This window comes from Lolium rigidum, chromosome 6, assembly GCF_022539505.1.
Source record: "Lolium rigidum isolate FL_2022 chromosome 6, APGP_CSIRO_Lrig_0.1, whole genome shotgun sequence".
Taxonomy (NCBI): domain Eukaryota; kingdom Viridiplantae; phylum Streptophyta; class Magnoliopsida; order Poales; family Poaceae; genus Lolium; species Lolium rigidum.
In genome coordinates this window covers 310,635,954-310,657,466 of record NC_061513.1, presented here as the reverse complement: position 1 = coordinate 310,657,466, position 21,513 = coordinate 310,635,954, and the positions used below count along the sequence as shown (strand labels likewise).

The 21,513-nt window shown below is 46.6% G+C and overlaps 3 protein-coding genes and 1 pseudogene across 3 annotated transcripts; 1 reads left to right on the top strand and 3 right to left on the bottom strand.

Moving 5' to 3' along the window:
• Positions 1-1,312: 1,312 nt before the first annotated feature.
• Positions 1,313-2,099, bottom strand: LOC124664585. The gene is made up of 2 exons (XM_047202068.1): positions 1,428-2,099; positions 1,313-1,336 (listed from the first exon to the last, which is right to left on the bottom strand). Exons 1-2 carry the CDS (start codon positions 2,097-2,099, stop codon positions 1,313-1,315), a joined length of 696 nt encoding a protein of 231 aa, XP_047058024.1.
• A 4,814-nt stretch (positions 2,100-6,913) lies between these two features.
• Positions 6,914-9,405, top strand: LOC124666706. Its single transcript, XM_047204038.1, has 2 exons — positions 6,914-8,650; positions 8,971-9,405. Exons 1-2 carry the CDS (start codon positions 7,549-7,551, stop codon positions 9,012-9,014), a joined length of 1,146 nt encoding a protein of 381 aa, XP_047059994.1. The 5' UTR covers positions 6,914-7,548; the 3' UTR covers positions 9,015-9,405.
• A 2,917-nt stretch (positions 9,406-12,322) lies between these two features.
• LOC124664584 lies at positions 12,323-13,090 on the bottom strand. Its single transcript, XM_047202067.1, has one exon. It carries the CDS (start codon positions 13,088-13,090, stop codon positions 12,323-12,325), a length of 768 nt encoding a protein of 255 aa, XP_047058023.1.
• A 2,826-nt stretch (positions 13,091-15,916) lies between these two features.
• On the bottom strand, positions 15,917-16,780 carry LOC124664583 (annotated as a pseudogene).
• Between the last annotated feature and the right edge of the window lie 4,733 nt (positions 16,781-21,513).

The window sequence follows — 21,513 nt, the reverse complement described above, 5'->3', positions numbered from 1 at the left end:
CGATGCCGCCACCACGCTCCTTTTCAATCAAGGATCACTGACTTGTGTGTCACCTCCACTGGCGACCGCCGATTCGAGGTTGAGCGCGTGGGATCGAGGTTGGGGGAGAGGACAAGTGGTGGGTATGTTCGTATATGCGATATGTGAGTAGTGGTAGCTTTTGTATAAATAGTCGACAGCCAAAGAATGCGCCGGGGGAGGGGTGTCTCTGTTTGGGCAAGTCAATATGAAGGATGACACGAAGAGCAATACAAAGTTGAAGTTTTTCCTCCAAGAAGGTACCTTTCTGTAACATTTGAGGACATAGTCTGTCTTTTTGAGCTTATGGCTGACGGGAGTTGCCTTTTTTTGTTCGTTTTGGTATCTACGTGCCGGAATAACACAAACCTTTCCAGTTTCACTATTGTTAGTTACTATTGCAATTGCCGAATAATCCACAGTATGAAACGATATTAGATAATGTTTATATTCCGGGCCCAAAGAGATCTATATACTATAGGACTATCAAATAGATTCATACTACCTATGTCGATAAAATGATGTCTTAGATTTGTCTAATTTGTCTACATGATTTTAATTTTTTTTGTGAGGATACATGATTTTAAATTTAGACAAATATAAAACATATATTGATGAATGGGAGGAGTATTTCATACAAAAACATGCAGAGTGCACTTGATTGCCATATATTATCATCCCAACATAGACATTGTTACGCTAGGCAGAACAGATTGAGTACTACATGAAAATTCACGCTCGGCTAATTTCCCTGGTACGAAGCTGTTGAAAAAGAAATCACTGGTATGAGAATTGTAGTGTACTACACGAATACTACATGGCACAGACAAATATGTTTCTTTGGTTCCCATTATCGATCACAACCAGAACAAGATCCATCTTGAATGATACATGTGGCATGCACCAAGAATGTCTTGTTATCATCAGCGATCAGAACCAGAGTTATGCAAAAACAAATTGTACCAAACTGAGGATACATGATATCGATAGAAATCCACGGATCGGAGCAAATGTCATCACAGAGCAATAGTAAAACAGTCGATCACCCACAGAGATAGATGCAAGTACGTTACATCAACCGGAATCAAGCTAAGATAAGGGCACGTACATCCAGGAATGAGGTAGCTAGATATCAGCAGAGATTAATCTAACCGAACAGATCTGAAATTATAAGGTTGCAAAACAGAATTCAGAGGTAAAATAAACGGCTTTGATCCACAATGCAAGGGATCCCACCCCCTTCATCGCCCTTACTTGACATCCTCGATCTGGTGAAGCACGTCGGTGAATCATCTCAGTCTGCTGGATAAGGTCCACCCTGCGGTCGGTGAAGGGAAGAAAATGAATGGATTGTTTGATGCAAACAATCAGATCTAGTAGTAGCAATACGAGCAAAGTAGTGCAGGTACCTGTAAGATGGATGCGCGCTTGTCGGTGACCTCGCAGAGGTTGGCGACCACCTTGGGGTCCATGAAGCTGGAGAGGACGACGACGGCGAGGTCGATGTGCTTGACGGCGAGGTCGGCGAGGGTGCACGCGCGGTCGAGGTAGTCGCGCGCCTTGTCCAGGTCCACGGGCGTGTCGGGGACCGGGGCCGGGTTCTCGAGCCCGTTCTTGCCGTGGACCATGTGGACAGGGCGTTGCCCGACGAGGTGCTGGATGCAGAGCGGGATGTGGTGCTCCTCGGTGACCTTGACGGCGTTGAAGGCCGCCTCGACGCGGGAGAAGGCCTCGGTCTGGGTGGTGGGGCGCGCGGGGAGCCGCTGCGCGACGAGCGCGTCGTGGAGCTGCTCGTCGGGCATGGCGGCGAAGGCGCGGTTGATGGCGAGGCGGGCACCGTCCTTGGCCGCCAGCTCCATGCAGCTGGCGAGCATGCGGGAGGCGATCCCGAGGCCGCTGTAGCAGACGTTGAAGAGGCCGCTGGCGAGCTCCATGTTCCTGGATTTGTGGTCGTCGTCGTCGCCGGGGCTGAGCTGCTCCATCTGGCGCCGGAGCTGCAGGAGGCGGTCGCGCTGGGGGCGGATGGTCTTCTTGGCTTGCATGGCCTGTATCATGACGGTCCAACACACCTGTCCAGCCATGGCCGCCGTTTCTGCTCGCCTCCTCTCTCAGATGAGTTTGGGGAGAAGCAGAAGACAAGAGCGGAAGAGAGGTTCTTGCGAGGGAAGAAAGAGACGAGGAGCAAAATGGAGCAGGAAAGGGCACGTGTCGTGTTCCCGATGGCAGCGAGCGCTACGTAAAAGCTGATAGCTTTGCAGGTGATGGGGTCTGCACTCTGCACTGCAGGATAGCCTTTGCTTCCTCTTGACCGTGGTCATGCACAAGTTTAGAGCATCTCCAGCCGCGTCCCCCAAACCGTCCCCCAAACCGCGCCGGATCGAGCGTTTGGGGGACGTGTTTCGTTCGTGCCGCGTTTGGGGGACGTCGCTCCCCAGCCGCGTCCCCCAAACGCCGCCCCAAACATTTAAAATAATTTTTCTAGCATTTTTATTTCAATTTCCACAAACTAATACATAATTTGGAACGTGGTTTACACGAAAACACAGTTTGGAACATGGTTTTCCACAAACTAATACATAGTTTGAACCATGGTGGACACAAATATAAAATATTGCAAAGAAACTAAACCTAACTAGGCCGTGCATCGAAGGTTTCCTGTGTTCGCTGCTAAGAAAGAACACTCGAGGGCACACCCAGTCACCTAAACCGGAAAATCCAGCGGGAGGATGGTGCCCTTGTTGGTTCTACCGATGAGGCGAACAGGCAGAAACCTCCGTGCACGTATTCGCTGCGAAGAAACAACACTCATTCGGTCGTCCTCCTCGTCGGTGCTGTCGTCGTCCCTGTCGACGTGGTAGTCCCGGAGGCAGCGCCTCTCGTCGAAGACCTTGACTTTCATGTCCCTGTTGCCGAAGTAGGAGAACACGAGGATGAAGCCGGCTTGGAGGCTGTGGTGGCGCGCGAACTTCTCCCGGCCGATGTTGAGGTACATCTTGCCGCGCGCGTCGTAGATCGCCTTGACGATCCACCGGCGGTAGCCGCACGAATGCTCCCGCAGATGCATCGTGCGCGGGCGTACGCCGCCGACGTACTCGGCGAAGGAGTCCGGCAGCCTCTCGGATGCCGCGCGGGTCGCCCTTGAGGACGTGGACGAACTCGAACAGGACGTCCGGCTCCACGTCCATCTCCGACGATGATGAAGGCGGCGGCGTGGAAGGCGACGGCGAGCGTTCGAGCTGCGCCGCGGCCACGACCACGACCACGACCACGGCCGCGGCCGCGAGGTCCGCCTCCGCCTCTACCGGACATAGCGTCGAGTCTTGTTGAGAGATGGTGGCGGCTAGGGTTTGGGAGAGAGGCGCTAGGGTTTGCGTGTGAGAGGGACGATGAGAGGCGCCCCTTTTATAGGCCGGAGGGAGGCGGAGGAGCGGTGGCGCTCATTAACGCCGGCATGCAGAGCTAGGCGCGACGGGACGCGTCGCTGCGCCCTCTGCGGGAAGCTGCACCGTCGCTGCGCGCCAATAACTTCCGTCGCGAGGTAGGCGACGGTTAGGTTTAAATTAATTGTGCCGCTGACGGGTCGGCCCCGCCACTCCCCGCCTCGCTTTTCGTTGTGTCCGGCGTCCCCGGTGCGTCCCCTGTGGGACGGGGACGGGCTCGGGGCGCCGGACACCGAATGGGGGCGCGCCGGACGAAAAAGGGCTTTGGGGGACGCGGCTGGAACGCTTTTTTTGTCCGGCGCGCCCCAAATCGCTTTGGGGGACGGTTTGGGGGACGCGACTGGAGATGCTCTTAGGTTGCTTGCTACCTCCGCCACCTACAGTTTCACTAGAAGACAATTCTCCCTTTGTAATTTCAAAACGTTCAAATGCTAGATGAACAGTTAAAAATTGTTACAAAAATACAGGTACTATCTTGGAGAATGACCGTTGGAGAAAATTGTTTTGCCCCCTTCTCCTCCGACTACTACAAGAAAGGGCAAAGGGGCTTTGTTCAATTCTCTGCATAGCGCTTCAACGGAATCCCGGTCGTGCACCCACAAAAATCTGTTACTAAAATTTAATTACAAAGTTCTAGGGTTGTTTGATTCAAATAATTCCCAAAGGAATTTTGTATGATTCTTACGTATACGAATTTTTCTATAGAGGCCGTTAGCTTCAGAGAGGATTGAATCTTACGAAATGCCTATGCATTGCTTTCCTATACTACAATCTCATAGGATTTGTAGCAAGAGGTTAGACTCCTTGGAAAATTTCCGATGTGCCCTATGAAAACTACGGCATTACTCAATCTGTATAGAAATTCTTTTCTGTGGTGCAACCAAACGATTTCTGCAAATAATTCCGCTTTTTTTATTCCCGTAGGATTTCACATGTCATGACATACTATTCCTGCGTTTTTCATATTCCTCTATTTTTGAAATCCTTTGAACCAAACATGTCCTTAGTTGTATGCAGTCGTTCTATGCTGCTCATGGTATGATGATTGTTCTGACCAACCAACGTCATGTTTAAGTTCTTTGGATCTCACTATAGTTAAGGAAGACAAATTTCCCTTCCAAAAAATAGTTTGATCCAACATTGGAAGGCATATGCGGTCTTTCTGAGCTTATGATAGATGGGGTGTTGGTTGTCATTTTATTTAGTCAACATTATGCTAGAAAACATCACTTTTAGGTACACAATGTGTTATTTAAATGGAGATACAATGTCGGTTTTGCAATATTCAACCCCTAGCTAAGAATAGTCTTCCCCACCATTTTGACCATAATTTGAAAACAACAAAGAAAATCAAAAATATTTAAACCAAAAAATCATGTTATAACTTTTAACCTGCAAATATTAAACACAAAAGAACATACGTCGCAAATTTTATTTTAATTTTTTGAAGTTATTTTGTACCTTCTACATGTCTTCAAATTGTTTTCCAAGTGTTTGTGCGAGACACTTGGCAAAGTTATTGCGTCGTGATTTCTTGAAATCCAAGTAACACGGATTGTGCCACTGCACTATTGGATCGAGATCGACTTACCCTCAGCTCTCTCCTCAAATCCACTGCCCCTTTTTCCATGTCCTTATCTCCTCTCTCTCTCTCTCTCTCTCTCTCTCTCTCTCTCTCTCTCTCTCTCTCTCTCTCTCTCTCTCTCTCTCTCACTCTCTCTCCCCCACCTTATCCATTATTCCATTATCGTCCGCACGTTCACCTCCATCCCTATGGATCTCCATCACACGCAGGCCATCCCCAAGCACGCTGCCAGCTTCTCCCCGTTGCTGGAAGCCAACTCGCCCCTTCGTTGTTCTCCTCCTCGCGGCGGAAGGAAGCTCCTTCACCCGCCCTGCCACGAGGCACCTCCTTGGATCTTCTACCCACAGTTGACTATATGATGCCCAAAATTGGTTATTTACCAAATGTTTTTTACGCAAATTGGACTCCATGCATGTATGCATATAAATGCAACGACTGTAAGGTGATTAACTAGAAGAAATATTGTAAAAAACACTTGCAATAGAGGAATCATAGACCGGGACTATGGCCAATTGAAGATACTCGATCAGGACAACGGCCCGAGGGAAGGCCCTACAGTTCGCAGGTCGAGGAAACGAGTGACCATAGACTCTGATGATAGTGCAATTGGGTGATCTAATCGATGAAGCTCACCAACCAAATGGCTTCATGACAAAGTCTAGTTAAAGGTCTGCTAAAAATGTATATTTTTTAGTTTCAATTTTTTATTGGCTATTTTACCAATTAATAGTAAACTTTGGGTAGATTATCCAAGGTTGGTGAACTTTTGGGTAAATAATCAATTTTACCATTTTTTTTATTTCAGATATTAGGCTTTGCCAAGTGCTATCTAAAAACATTTAGCAAACCGGACACTCTCCATTTCTATCCCTCCACAGCCGTCCCATTTTTTCGGAGAACTACAAATAACACATATTTGAAATGTTTGCGGAGTTCCAAAAAAAAAAACACTCAGCAAACCTTGTTTACCGACGGGATCGCTGCCTGTTTGTAATTTGCCGAGTTTCAAAGGACTATTGCTGAGTATTTTGGCCACTCGACGGCAAAGCCTTCGTTTCCAGTAGTTCATCGCATGGCAATTTTGATCACCTGTTGTAATCATACTTAGCTAGCTAATACTGATCGGAGATGTCTATCTATTCATCCTAGGCGCATCCATGTCCGAAGGGTCATCCACAAAAATGAGTTGGCTACTATAACGCTCCGTTACTACTACAGGGATGTTACATAGCACGGACAAACAGGTTTCTTGGTTATCATCATCGACCGCAATCAGGCTAGTCCAAACATCAATGCAGCATTCACTTGTGACGAGTTTCATGGTTATCATCATCGATCACAACCAGTAGAATGTATAACAAGATTTTACCGAACTGAGGACACATGCTATCGATAGAAATACACGGGATCAGAGCAACTATCATCACAGAACATGATTTAAGCAGTCGACCGCCCACAGACATAGATGCAGGTTCATTACAATAATCGGAATCCAGCTTAAGATAACCATGGCACACGGCCGTCCAGAAGATAGCTAGATAGTAGTAGTAGCAGAGATTAAACTAGCAGGAACTGAAATTATATAAGGTTGCAAAACAGAAATCATAGGTAAATTAAACGGCTTTGATGAACAATGCAAGGGATCCCAACCGCTTCATCGATCGCTTGACATCCACGACCAGGTGAAGCACGTCGGTGAATCATCACTCAATCTGATGGATAAGGTCCCTTCTGCAAGTGAAGTGAACATGTTGGAGTGTGTTGTAAATAGGTAACACTGTAGGGTCCAAGATGTAAAATATCTTAACATTATAGAGAAGCTGAGAAAGATCGGGAGAGTGTGAGAATCCCAGAAAAAATATCTCTCTTTTCCTCTTGCTAAAACTCCCTCTTTGAGCTGTGTACGATTACACCCAGAAATAAATGAATCAGTGATTCCCCTGAGTGATTCTTGTGTGAGTTTCTTCATGGTATCAGAGCAGGACGAATCCGGTGCGGTTCCCCTGCGATTCTGAGCGGATTTGAGGCCTTCCACGAGGAAGTGGATCGAGGATAAGCTGCTGAGGGTGCTGTGCCGCCTGCGCAGATCGGCCGTCATGGGTTCGCCGTGGAGCTGCTCCAAGTCGTAGCTGCCTCTGCTGGGTGCCCGTCTCTTTTTTCTGGAGTTCCGTTCTGTACTGGTCCTGCCACCGGCGTGCATCTGTGAGACAGCGACGCTGGGATTTGACACTGGCGTGCTTGGGTGTTTGACTGAACTGAAGCAAAATTCCTCTTCAGCGTTACCTTCCACCTTGGGATACCAAAGGTACACCATGCTGCTGTTGCGCTTTGTCTTGTGACTGATCTATAAATACTTTGCCTCTCCTGCCTGTGTGCATTTGTTAAAAGCTTGTGCTAGTACATCAAATTGTCACCGATTCTGGTACTTATATGTTAATGCAAAAGACAAGTCCTCATACTAGAAGTGACTAGAAGGCAGTTCATTGGGGTATTTCTAAGCTGCGAATGATGTCCGATACAAGCAAGGACAAGTCAGCTGATTCAAGTATTGACAAAATGTATGAGGTATTTAGCAAGTTGCTTGAGCAGCAGCAACAATCCAGAGCACTTCCTGAGGTTGTCAACTATGCATTGGAAACCAATCCAGTGAAGCTATCAGGCCCTAGCAATTATATCAGTTGGAAGCGTTACGCTCAGTTGATTCTAAGCTCACACGGTTATGAATACTTGCTTGCTGATGAAGAAGGAAAAACGGAGAGTGGTGACACCTCTGCTAGACAGGTCAATGACAAAGTTTTGGTCTGGTTATTGGGAAGTATGGAGCCTATTGTGCGGCAACAGGTTGAGATAATGACAACGGTATTTGAGGTATGGTCCACGCTAGAGAAGCAGTTTTCTGGAAAATCAAATAAAATGCAGGCCACTCGCATTATGGGGGAGCTCACTCACCTGAAGCAAGGCACACAATCTATAACTGAGTATGCTGGTGAGATGAAACGTTTATACAGGGATTTGCATTATTATCATCCTTTTCAGCCTGTTGATAAGAAGGATTTAGGTATTCATCATGAATGGTTTGAGTCCCTTGTAGCCAAGCTTTTCCTTGATGGACTAAACGAGAAATTTAATCTTCGTCGCCAACTCATCTTTTCTGAAACTGTATGGCCTAGCCTTGATGATATCATCTCTAGCGTCCTTGAGGAAGAGACACGGCTGGCTCAACCAAAGGAAGATTACCTGAAATACGGGGAAGATCGTGCAGCTCTGTCTATGCGACCTCGTCATGGTGCAAGGCCCTTCAGTAAATTGGACAAGAGTAAACAATATTGTGATCATTGCAGAAGAAATGGACACACAAAGGACAATTGTTTTGAATTGCATGGCTATCCACCGTGGTGGGGTGAGAAAGGGAGGTCACGAACATGGGGAGTTCAAGGACCAAGTAAAAGACATGCTAGTCATGTTGCATCTCTACAGGAGCAACCTGTAGTAGATATTCGAGATCTTGACGAGTTTAGTTCCAAGCTTCGACTCTCAGAAGGCTCTCCTTCCTCCCAGGGTGTATCCAAAGCTGAATCTGGCCTTATTGACACTTCACTTCACCCAGGTAAAAAATGTCATCAGGCCCAGACTTCTACGAATCTCTTGACCTCTTGGATTATTGACACGGGGGCCACTAATCATATGACAGGAGCTTCCAACTTATTCACTTCATATACACCTTGCTCGGGTAAGGACAAGGTGCGTGTTGCTGATGGATCCATGGCACCTATTGTAGGACGTGGATCCGTTAGATGCACCGAGAACTTGTCCTTATCTCCGGTGTTACATGTTCCGAAGTTCCCTATCAGTCTCTTGTCAGTCAGCTCTATTACAAAGTCTCTTAACTGTGGAAGTTGGTTTGATCCTACTCGTTGTATTTTTCAGGAGCTAGGGACAGGGAGATTGTTGGGGACTGGGACCGAGCATGAGGGGCTTTACTATCTTGATAAAGGAAGTGATGAAGTTGCCCTTGCACTTGCATCATGTTTGTCTCCAAGCCAAGAATTGTTGTTGCATCATCGCAGGCTTGGACATCTTTCTTTTGCTGCCTTATCTCGTGTTTATCCAAATTTGTTTAAGTCATGTCCTAGAGAGTTGTTGGTCTGTGATGCATGTGAACTAGCTAAACATACTAGGGGTACATATCCTAGTAGTGGTATGAGAAGCAAGAAACCATTTGAAGTAATCCATTCTGATGTCTGGGGACCCTGTGAGGTGCACTCAATTTCTGGACATCGATGGTTTGTGACTTTCATTGACTGTTTTAGCCGGTATACTTGGCTTTATCTTCTGAAGCGTAAGAGTGATGTTTTTTCTGTCTTTAAAGATTTGTGTGCCCTTATAAAAAATCAACATGAAGCAACTATTAAAGTTTTACGTTCAGATAATGGCACTGAATATGTCAACCAAGAGCTTGAACAATTTCTTACTGCAAATGGCATTGAACATCAGACCACCTGTGTTAATACCCCGGAGCAGAATGGTGTTGCAGAGCGGAAAAATAGACATTTACTTGAAGTTGCTCGCTCACTTATGTTTACAATGCATGTTCCAAAATTTCTTTGGGGAGAAGCAATTAAAACCGCAACATACCTGATCAATCGGATGCCTCTTCGTACCCTTGGGTATAATACTCCTACAGAATGTCTATTAAAATCAAATGAATTTATTGTTCCTCCCAAGGTCTTTGGATGTGTTTGTTTTGTGCATGATTATAGAAACTCTGTTGGAAAACTGGATCCACGTGCGCTAAAATGTGTTTTTGTGGGTTATTCTCCTTCAAAGAAAGGCTATAGATGCTGGTGCCCTTCTGAACATCGGTTTTTTGTGAGTATGGATGTCACGTTTCGTGAACATGAATCATTTTATGGGCCAACTAATGATACTGATATTATTTTATCGCCACCTGAAGTGGAACAAGAGGGGGAGAGTGAAGTGGAAGGTACTAATGTTCTTGTTCCCACTCCAGGTGGTTCTTTGACTTTTGATCGCATTCCAATTCAGGGGGAGCAGGACAAAATTCAGAATGTTGACAATGATTCTTATCAGGGAGATAAAGACGATGTGATTGGAAATTCATCACCTCCATCTCAAGGTGACGAGTCTCTTGTACATGAGGATCCAGGTACTGGCAGTATTCCCATTAATTCTCCTATTAGCATTGAGGGACAAAGTGATAATCGACAGCATATTTTTAACCCGCAAGAAGATTTACCCATTGTTGTGAGGAGATCAACTAGGGCCCGCAACTCTCCAGAATATCTTAAAGATTACATTAGGCCTAAACATGACATAGCCAACTTCATTTCCTATAAATATTGCAGTCCCTCCTTTCAAAGCTTCATTGCTTCTCTAGATTCCGGTTCTATACCATCCCACTGGGAATTAGCCATAAAAGACCCAAAATGGAAGGAAGCTATGCTTGATGAGATGAGAGCCTTGGAAAAAAATGAAACCTGGGAGCTCGTGGATCTACCACATGGAAAGAAAACTGTAGGATGTAAGTGGGTTTTCTCAATTAAATACAACCCCGAGGGTAAAATAGAGAGATATAAAGCTCGTCTTGTAGCGAAGGGTTATACACAAACTTATGGTATTGATTATGAAGAGACCTTTGCCCCTGTAGCAAAGATGAATTCAATAAGGACACTCATTTCTTGTGCTGTAAACCTTGATTGGAGTATCTATCAGATGGATGTGAAAAATGCCTTCCTCCATGGTGATCTTCAAGAGGAAGTGTATATGAACATTCCACCTGGTTTTGAACCAAAGGAAAGCACTGAGAAGGTATTACGCCTACGTCGGTCATTATATGGCCTCAAACAGTCACCGAGAGCATGGTTTGATCGATTTAGACAAGCTATGCTCAAGAGAGGCTACCACCAAAGCAATGCAGATCATACACTATTCTACAAGCATGATAATGATAAGGTGGCCATATTAATTGTATATGTTGATGATATTGTGATAACAGGGGATGATCTTAAAGAAATTGGTGATCTGAAGCAGCACTTATCACAAGAATTTGAAGTGAAGGACCTTGGGCATCTACGGTATTTTCTTGGCATTGAGGTCTCTCGTGGATCAAAAGGTATTTTTCTATCGCAAAGAAAGTATACTCTGGACCTGCTTAGAGAGACCGGTATGATTGGCTCACGTCCTATAGCGACTCCCATAGAACAAAATCATCGATTAAGCTGTAATGATGGGACTAATGTTGATCGGGAACGTTATCAGAGATTGGTCGGGAGGCTAATATATCTTTCTCACACACGACCAGACATTGCCTTCGCTGTGAGTGTTGTTAGCCAGTTCATGCATGAACCAAAAACAACTCACATGTATGCCGTGAATAGAATCTTGAGGTATCTCAAAGGGTGCCCAGGAAAAGGCCTTTTATACACTAAGCAAGGGAACCTGCTAGTTGAATGTTACACAGATGCTGACTGGGCCGGCTCTCTTGATGACCGTCGGTCCACTTCAGGCTATTGTACGTTTGTTGGGGGAAACCTTGTGTCCTGGAGGAGTAAAAAGCAGTCTGTAGTAGCCAGATCAACAGCGGAGGCGGAATTTCGGTCTATGGCCCATGGTATATGTGAGTTATTATGGCTGCAAATTCTCCTAGTTGAGTTGAAATTGTACAAGCATGGACCATTAATGCTCTACTGTGACAATAAGGCTGCTATTGACATCGCAAATAATCCCGTGAAGCATGATAGGACTAAACACATTGAGATTGATCGCCATTTCATCAAAGAAAAACTTGATAGAGGAATAGTGTGCTTGACATATGTAACCTCAGCAAGCCAAGTAGCTGATATTTTTACAAAAGGGTTACCAGATAAAGTGTTTTCATTGTTTTGTAGCAAGATGGGTCTGTATGATGTGTTTGCCCCATCTTGAGGGGGAGTGTTGGAGTGTGTTGTAAATAGGTAACACTGTAGGGTCCAAGATGTAAAATATCTTAACATTATAGAGAAGCTGAGAAAGATCGGGAGAGTGTGAGAATCCCAGAAAAAATATCTCTCTTTTCCTCTTGCTAAAACTCCCTCTTTGAGCTGTGTACGATTACACCCAGAAATAAATGAATCAGTGATTCCCCTGAGTGATTCTTGTGTGAGTTTCTTCAGAACAAAATGAATTGGATACTGAATTCTTGATATAGTAGTTCATTCAAGTGTAGGAAGATGCACATCGATGGACAGATAATAAGTCACAGCAGTCATGACACACAGATCTAGCAAATGTGGTGAGATCGATACACAACAGATATAGTAGTAGTAGCAAAGAGAGTAAGTAGTGCAGGTACCTCAGAGATGTATGCGGTTTCGTCGGTGAAGTGGGAGAGGCTGGCGACCTCCTTGGGGTCGAGGAACCTGGAGATGACAGCGACGGCGAGGTCGATGTGCTTGACGGCGAGGTCGGCGAGGGTGATCGCGCGGTCGAGGTAGTCGCGCGCCTTGTCCAGGTCCACGGGGGTGGCGGCGGGCGGGGCCTTGTCCGAGGGGTCGGTCTTGGGCCTCTCGCCGACGATGGGTGGTCGTTGGCCGACGAGGTGCTCGATGCAGCGCGGGACGTGGTGCTCCTGGAGAACCTTGACGGCGTGCAAGGTCACCTCGACGCGGGTTAAGGCCTCGGTCTGGGTGGTCGGGCGCGCGGGGAGCCGCTGCGCGACGAGCGCGTCGTGGAGCTGCTCGTCGGACATGGCGGTGAAGGCGAGGTTGACGGCGAGGCGGGCGCCGCCCTCGGCCGCCAGCTTGAGGCAGGTGAAGAGGGTGCGCGCGCCGTACTCGATGCCGATGTAGTAGACGTCGAAGAGGTCGCGGGCGAGCTTCTTGATCTTGCCCGCGTGGTCGTCGTCGCTGGGGCTGAGGCTGAGGCTGAGCTGCTCCAGCCGGCGGCGGAGCTGCAGGAGGCGGTCGCGCTGGGGGCGGATGTTCTTCGCGGCGATCATGGCCTGCATGAGCACGATCTCTAGCTCCTTCTCGCTCACCTGTCCAGCCATGGCGCGCCGCCCTTTTTTCTTGGTGTCTCTGTCTCTCTGAGTTGAGTCAGCCAAAGTCCGTAGAGCTCGAGGAAGGCAGGAACAGAGTTAATGGCGAGTGGAGAGGACGCGTGGCGAGTTCCCAATGGCCGCGGGTGATAGGATCTGCAACCAGGGCCCATGCCACAGCCTTTCTTCCCTTTGACCGGGGTCACGCAGGAGTTCGGTTGCTTGCTGCCTCCGCCACCTACGGTGTCACTACAAGACAAGTACCCTTCTGTAATTTGAAAACATTCAAATGCTAGCTAAAGTGTTAAAAGAAAATTGGTACTCACTTCGATTAAAATTAATTGACTATACTTTATATAGATATGGATGTATTTAGATGCGTTTCTTGACTAGATACATTTCGAATGTAGACATACGGGAGTCAATTAATTTGAATTGGAGAGAGTACAAAAATACAGCTACTATCTATGAGAATTGCCGTTCGGAAAACGCAGAATCGTCGCAGAAATTAGCTTTAGAGCTACATGGAGCTAATTTTTTACAAAAAATGGAAACAAATATTGCAGGGTTTCAAAAAAAATCTGAAAAACGTCTTGTAGTAGATAATGATGTTGTCTACGAAGATACAAAAGTCGAAACTCGAAATACCTTATATTCTAGGCTTAACAAACATTGCACTCTTCACTACTTTACATGACATATTTTATCATTTCTGTGCAGCAAAAATACTTATGGTATTCCGAGTTCAAAATTTCCAGCTTGGTAGAGTAACTATTATCTACTTATGGAGTTTTTTCTTGGATTGTTTTAAATTCTACAATGGCATTTTCGAATGTACAAAAAACCGGGATCCTTGTCGCCCGTGACCCAAACGAGTTTGCACTCCTTGTGCGACCACTACTACAAGAAAGCGCAAAGAGGCTTTGTTCAATTCTATGTAGACCACTGCTGCAGAACCCTCCGGTAGCATCACACACATTAGAAAAATGTATATATGACATACAACAATACTTGCATAAAAAGAATTCAAAACAAGCTAAACATATATGTATGGTGCGTTTGGTAGCCCAATATTTCAAAAGTTTTCTCAAAAACACTTTGGTTCCTAAAATATTGTAGTTTACAATACTTTGATGTGTTTGGCTCTAATAAGTATTGTAATTCTAAAAAGCAAGATTTCTATAGAACTTTCAGTTTTTTTAGTATTGAAGATAGAGGTCCGGGCCCTCTTATTTATAAAACCGATAAAGGAGAAAAAAATTATGGTATTTGTTAGCAAGGTGTTAAAACACCTCGATTTGACAATACGGGCCTACCAAACAGAGTCATAACCTCCGTTAGAATCACGTATGTATTCACTATTGTAGGTGTTAACATCTTTTACTAAACACTTAAATAAATTATGACTAAACTCCGTGCATAAGGTGATTTGGCACGAAGAAAGTACTATTATGATAACATTGGTTGTAAGACGGATACATGAGTGCGAGTGTGTTATTCACTACATAGTGGTCAAAATCCCGATTGAAAGACTACACCAAGAAAAAACTACACCGGAAATTCAATTTTGATCTAGGGTGCATATGCTCCTGCTACTGAAAAAACTTTAAATATATGAAAATCCGTACAAATATTTTGTGTGTATATCTCCACATTTTATATGTGCACGCCATGTTTCAGCGCAAATTGACATTTTATTTGTGATGTGTAAAAAAGATAAGAAAATGTCTCGTGAAGAGCTTTTTTACCACCTTAGTTTTTGTACACGACACCAAAAATATCTATTTTTCGGGAAACGACTTTGCGGTCACAAATAATACTTAGATGTACGTGCGCGACATTTTTTGTCAGAATTTTTTGACATTTCAAAATGCATTTAAATCTCATTTCAAAAATCAGGAGCATATGCTCCTATGCACCAAAAGGTTGCGTCCCTTACCTTTGTTCTAATGAATAAGGCATATAAATTTTATTTAGAAGTAAAAAAAAAATTAGTTTAACTAAAAGTACAAAAGAAATTGTACCTTTGTTTCGAATTATAAGATGTTATTCTTTGGAACAGAGCAATAGAGTATTTATTGAATACACTATAACAATATGTTTTGTGGTAGATCTATTGATTCTGATTTCATATCGTAAATGTTCATATTTTTTGTCTATAACAATTGTCAATTCTAGAAGATGTTGATGTGGTTACTCATAGTTGTCTCTTACTATCGCTTTTCAGTTTAAATTCCAAAAAACTACTGCTTTCTCGCGGGGCAACAAAGTGTGACTACTTACATTTATACCAAAATTGAATTGTTCACGGATTGACACAAAAACTGACAATGGGTCCGACGAGAGTCTGTTTGTTGATGTAACGCTCCGTTGCAACTACAGGAACACTACAGGTCACAGCCAGGACAAATTCCATCTTCAGTGATATGGGGCATGCACTGCACGAGTTTGTTGATTATCATCAATTCATCATCGATCACAACCAGAATAATGAAGAAAAAGATTATTCCAAACTGAGAACACATGCTATCTATAGAAATCCACGGATAGGAGCAAATGTCATCATAGAACATCAATAAAAACACCGATCGCCCAATGATATAGATGCAGGTACACTACATTACTACATAGAATCATCAATCCGATAACCACGGCAGTCCAGAAATTAAACTAGCTAGATAGTAACAGAGCCTTAATCTACCCGAATTGAACTGAATTATAGTGTTGCAACTTGGAAAACAGAAAGCACAAGTAAATTAAACGGCTTTGATCAACAATGCAAGGGATCTCACAGCCCTTCATCGCTTGACCAGGTGAAGCACGTCGGTGAATCATCGGTCAATCTGCAGGATAAGGTCCCTCCTGCAGTGATGCGAGCAAAATGAATTCAGTATTGGTTACATGAATAGGTTGATTCATGCAAATACAGGGAGATAAACATCAGATCTAGTAGGAGTAGTAGCAAATCGACCCACATCAGATCAGAGCGAGTAAGTAGTGCAGGTACCTCAGAGATGTATGCGGTCTTGTCGGTGTCCTCGGAGAGGCTGGCGACCTCCTTGGGGTCGAGGAAACTGGAGATGGCGACGACGGCGAGGTCGATGTGCTTGACGGCGAGATCCGCGAGGGTGATCGCGCGGTCGAGGTACTCACGCGCCTTTTCCAGGTCCACGGTAGTGGCGGCGGCCGGGGATTTGTCCGAGGAGTTGGTCTTGGCCTGGCCACTATAGACAGCGAAGACGGTGGGTGGGCGTTCGCCGGCGAGGTGCTCGATGCAGCGCGGGATGTGGTGGTCTTGGATAACCTGACGGCGTGCAAGGTCATCTCGACGCGGGAGAAGGCCTCGGTCTGGGTGGTCGGGCGCGCGGGGAGCCGCTGCGCGACGAGCGCGTCGTGGAGCTGCTCGTCGGGCATGGTGGCGAAGGCGAGGTTGAGGGCGAGGCGGGCGCCGCGCTGGGCCGCCTGCTTGAGGCAGATGCCGAGGACGCGCGCGCCGAACTCGATGCCGATGAAGTAGACCGTGAAGAGGTCGGTGGCGAGCTCCTTTATCCTGACCGCGTGGTCGTCGTCGCTGGGGCTGAGCCGCTCCAGCCGGCGGCGGAGCTGCAGGAGGCGGTCGCGCTTGCGGCGGATGTTCTTCGCCGCGGTCATGGCCTGCAGGAGGACGAACCCGAGATCCTTCTGGCTAACCTGTCCAGCCATGGCCGCCGCTTCTTCTCGCCTCGTCTCTCTCTCTCTCTCTCTCTGAAGAGCTCGAGGAAGCCAGTAACAGGAGTTAATGGGGACTGGAGAGAAGGCGTGGCTACGTCCACCACCTACTGTATCACTACAATACAACAATTCTCCTTTTGTAATTTGAAATCCTTCAATTGCTAGCTAAAGAGAAATACCTTTGGGAAAACGCAGAAAATTGGTTGCTCACGGCGGAAATTAGCTTTAGGGCTAGATCAACATGAAGCACAATTTCAAAAACAAAAGAAAATGTAAGAAACATTGCAGGGTTTCAACAAAAATTCTGGAAAACATTTTAGCTGCAGATGATGATGTAGTCTACCAACATACAAAATCCCAACCAGAAGTATCTTATATACTAGGCTTAGGGCATCTCCAACGCGCGACACAAAACGGACGTCCAAAATATCTGCGCGCGTCTGTTTGTGTTGGCCCGTGAACACCAGAATGGTCGCCAGGCCAAGATTGTCCGTTTGCAACGGGGGCAACCAAACGGCCTGACGAATTTTGTCCGGCGAAGCCGGCATGTGCTCTATTTTGAAGCTAGAGGAAAAAAAAATCTTCACCATGGTAGACACGATTGAGATATTGACATTTCTAAATAGAATCGAGATTTTGAAATTAGTGCAACATGTTGAAACAAATTAAACCAAACACGTTTAAACAAATTAATCATAAAAACTGCGAAAAAATATGTACAAACTAACTTTTAACCTAGCTACTTCTTCTTTGAAGGCACCGCCTCGTCATCCTCACGTAGACGCTTCCTGCTCGTCACATCCTCGGAAAATCTAGTGATGGTCATTGATACGTCTCACACGTATCTATAATTTTTGATGCTCCATGCTTGTTTTACATAGATTGCTATATGTTTTGTTTACACTTCGTGGTACTTTTATACATTTTCTGGAACTAACCTATTGGCCATAGTGCCAGTTGCCCGTTTTCTGCTGTTTTTGTATTTCAGAAAGTTGTACAAGAAATATTCTCGGAATTGAACGAAACAAAAGTCAAAGTTCCTATTTTACCGAAACGAAGGCGGAGTTCAGAGGAGAGACCGAGATGCGCCATGAGGCGTCCACACTTGGCCTAGGCACGGCCCAGCCCCTGGCCGCGCCTATGGGTGATGTGGGCCCCTCAGGCGCCCACCGGCCTCGCCGCTTCGCCTATATATTGATATTCTCGGGAAAAACCTAAATACCCGAGCCTCCATCCACGAAAAGTTCTGTCGCGGCCACCATCGCCGATCCTAGCTCGGGAGGGTTCTGAAGCTCTTTCCGGCACCCTGCCGGAGAGGGAGATCATCACCAGAGGCCTCTACATCTCCATGCCCGCCTTCGAAGTGATGCGTGAGTAGTTCATCTCTGAACTACGGATACATAGCAGTAGCTAGATGTTATGTTTGCTGGGATCAGATGAATATTGAATACTATGGTTGAGATCGACTATATACTTGTCATATGTTATTTGTGATCTGGCATGCTCACCGTTTCTAGTAGATGCTCTGGCCAAGTATGTGCTTGTGACTCCAAGAGAAACTATTTATGCTCGATAGTGGGTTCATGCCTCTAGTAATCTGGAAGAGTGACAATAACTTCTAAGATTGTAGATGTGATGTTGCTACTAGGGAGAAAATAATAATGCTTCGTCTAAGGATAATTCTATTGTTTACTTTACACACTTTGCTTAATACAATAATATGTTGCTTGCAACTTAATACTGAAAGGGGTGCGTACGCTAGCCGAAAAGGTGGATTATTAGTCATAGACGCAGTTGGATTACGGTCTATGTATTATGTTCGAATGCCCAAATGAATCTCATAGTAATCAACTTGTGTCAATTGCCCAGCTGTAATTTGTTCACCCAGCATGTTATTTATATTTATGGAGAGACACCTCTAGTGAACTTTGGACCCCGGTCCTTTCTTTACACTGATAAAATCATCTACTGCAAACACATGATCTGTTACTTACTGAAAGTATACCTGAGCATTTCTCGGGCCGGGGCGGGCCTCGGGCCGGGCCGACCAAGGCCCGACGCGGGAAATCTCGGCCCAGGCCCGGCCCAGGCCCGACCGTCTGGCCGGAAATCTTGGCCCAAGCCCGGCCCATCATAAGGAAAGCGCGTCGGGCCTCGAGCCTCGGGCCGAGCCGCTTCCTTAAATCGTGCAAAACTCTGGCCCAGGCCCAGCCCATGCTGACCATCGGGCCAAAAACTCTGGCCCAGGCCCGGCCCATAGGCATGGTTGGGTCGGGCTTGGCCCGGGAATTTCGGGCCAGGCCGGGCTGCCCATGGCCAGGTATAACTGCACGCACTGTTCTTTTTAATTCCACTACAAACAAATATCTCTTTCAACACTATACGGTTAATCCTTTGTTTTTAGAAAAATCCGGTGAGATTGACAACCTCACTATAAGTTGGGGCAAAGTATTTTGGTTGTGTTGTGTGCAGGTTCCACGTTGTTGCTAACGCCTGTAGTGCGCCCTGCTAAGAGTCAGCTAGCAACACCTTCAGAAGTCATTTCTTTCTCTTACTGGTCGATTCAACCTTGGTTTCTTACTGAGAAAAAATTTGCTACTGTATTCATCATACCTTCCTCTTGGGGTTCCCCAATGGTGTGCTCTGCACTCATCAGTCGACGCGTGCGAGGAGCTTGTGTCCCCCTCCGATGAGTAGTCATTGGTGTCTTCGTCGTCATCGTCGGTAAATGCATGTTGCGCCTTCGCCCGCACCATCGCCTTCGCGCGGGCCCTTGTCTCCTTCTTTGTCGCCGGCGCCTTCTCGGCCGCCTCCTCTGCCTCCAGTCATCTCCACCTGGCTTCCCCATCCTCTTCCTCTTCGTCCTCCTCATCATGGCCATCGTCCCCCTCCTCTTCCTACCCATCGTCAGTAACGGCGTCCCCTCCTCGTCCTGGCGATCGTCGGCAAAGGTCTCCACCTCCTCCTTCTGGCCGTCCATCGACGGGAAGCTAGATCTGCTAGGCGTGGCAGCTCTTTCCCACTAATGGCACCATCCCGACGGCTTCCACTCGCTGTCGGAGTCCGATGACAAAGAGAGGTTACTCATGGCTCAGTCGTAGAGATGAATGGCGCCGGTCGGTTGGAGATCCTTATGCGCAGACGTAGGGTCTTATTGAGTGGGGATTAATCGCGGCGCAGATACCGAAGAGGGGTGTGGTTGCTCTTCCTCGATGGTTCACGCTCCATTCCGGCGGTTCTAAAATTTAGTTTTAAATTACTTCGATGTGTTTGACTATCATTTTGTAGTTCTAAAAACCAAGGCATCTATAAAAATGTGGGGTCTTTTTATCATTGGAGAAAGTGGTATCATCCGCATTTTCCTAAAACTGGTAAAGGAGAAAAAAATAGTATTTGTGAGCCATGTGTTAAAATACTTCGTTTTGACAATACACGATACTAACCATACTTCCTAACATTCACTATTGTAGGTGTTAATATTTTTTTCCTAAACACTTGATTAAATTATGACTAAACTCGTAACCTACGGCGATTTGGAACGGAGAAAGTATTATTATAACCTTTGTTCGATGACCGGTAGATGACTGTGAAAATCCAGGTTGTAAGAATAATACCTTCGTTCTTATGAATATATAAATTTAGTTCGAAGTCAAAATTTTGGTTAACTCTACCTCCTCTCCCGCCCCCTCCTGGGTGGCGGCGGTGGAAAACACCCATACCGCGCAGCCCCCCACAGGCTGTCGATGCTGCCGGCCTCGGCCCCAGCCCCGGCCTTGCCCCAGCGGCGGTGGCGGCGCCCCTTCTGTCGAACGACGAGGGGGATGAGAGGGTTTCCACGGTGGCGTTCCATGGGAGGTGATGAGACGCCAGTGGAGGAAGCCGGGCGGCACGGCTACTTGGCCGGGGCCTGATGCTCTTCGTCGGTAGCCATGGAGCAGGGGTGGATCGGTGGCGGTTTGGCGGTGGTACGCATGATCCTCGCCGCCGTCCTCTTCCCTGGTGATCCGATAGGAGGTTCTGGCGGCGTGGGGGTGATACGTCCAATTTGCATCACTATTTTATATCATAATTTGCTGTTATTCATTGATATATTTCATATTGGGACACAATACTTATGTTATTTCATCTATTTTGCATGTTTCATCATTATTGGAGGATCGAACACCGGAGCCGGGATTACGCTGGAAAAAGCACCGTCGAACGCAATATTTCGGAAGATCAACTGTGGAAGGAAATTATACCAAAAATCCTATTTTTCAAGATGACGAAGGAAGCCGAAGGAGGAGCCGGGAGGAGCCGGGGTGGGCCCACACCCTAGGGCGGCGCGGCCCGAGGCCCCGGCCGCGCCGCCATGTGGTGTGAGGGGCCCACGACCCCTTTCGCCTCCTTTTCTTCGCCAAACCCTTCGTCCCGAAGACCTAAGCCGAGAGGGTACCTCACGAAGAGTTACAGCCGCCTTGCGGGGCGGAGAACACCAGAGAGAAAAGAGCTCTCCGGCGGGCAGGAATCCGCCGGGGAAATTCCCTCCGGGAGGGGGAAATCGACGCCATCGTCACCGACATCGAGCTGGACATCATCACCATCATCATCATCATCATCATCTCCACCATCATCACCGCCATCTCCTCCGCAGCACCTCGTCACCGCCGTAGCAATTTGGGTTTGATCTTGATTGTTTGATAGGGGAAACTCTCCCGGTATCGATCTATACTTGTTGTTGATGC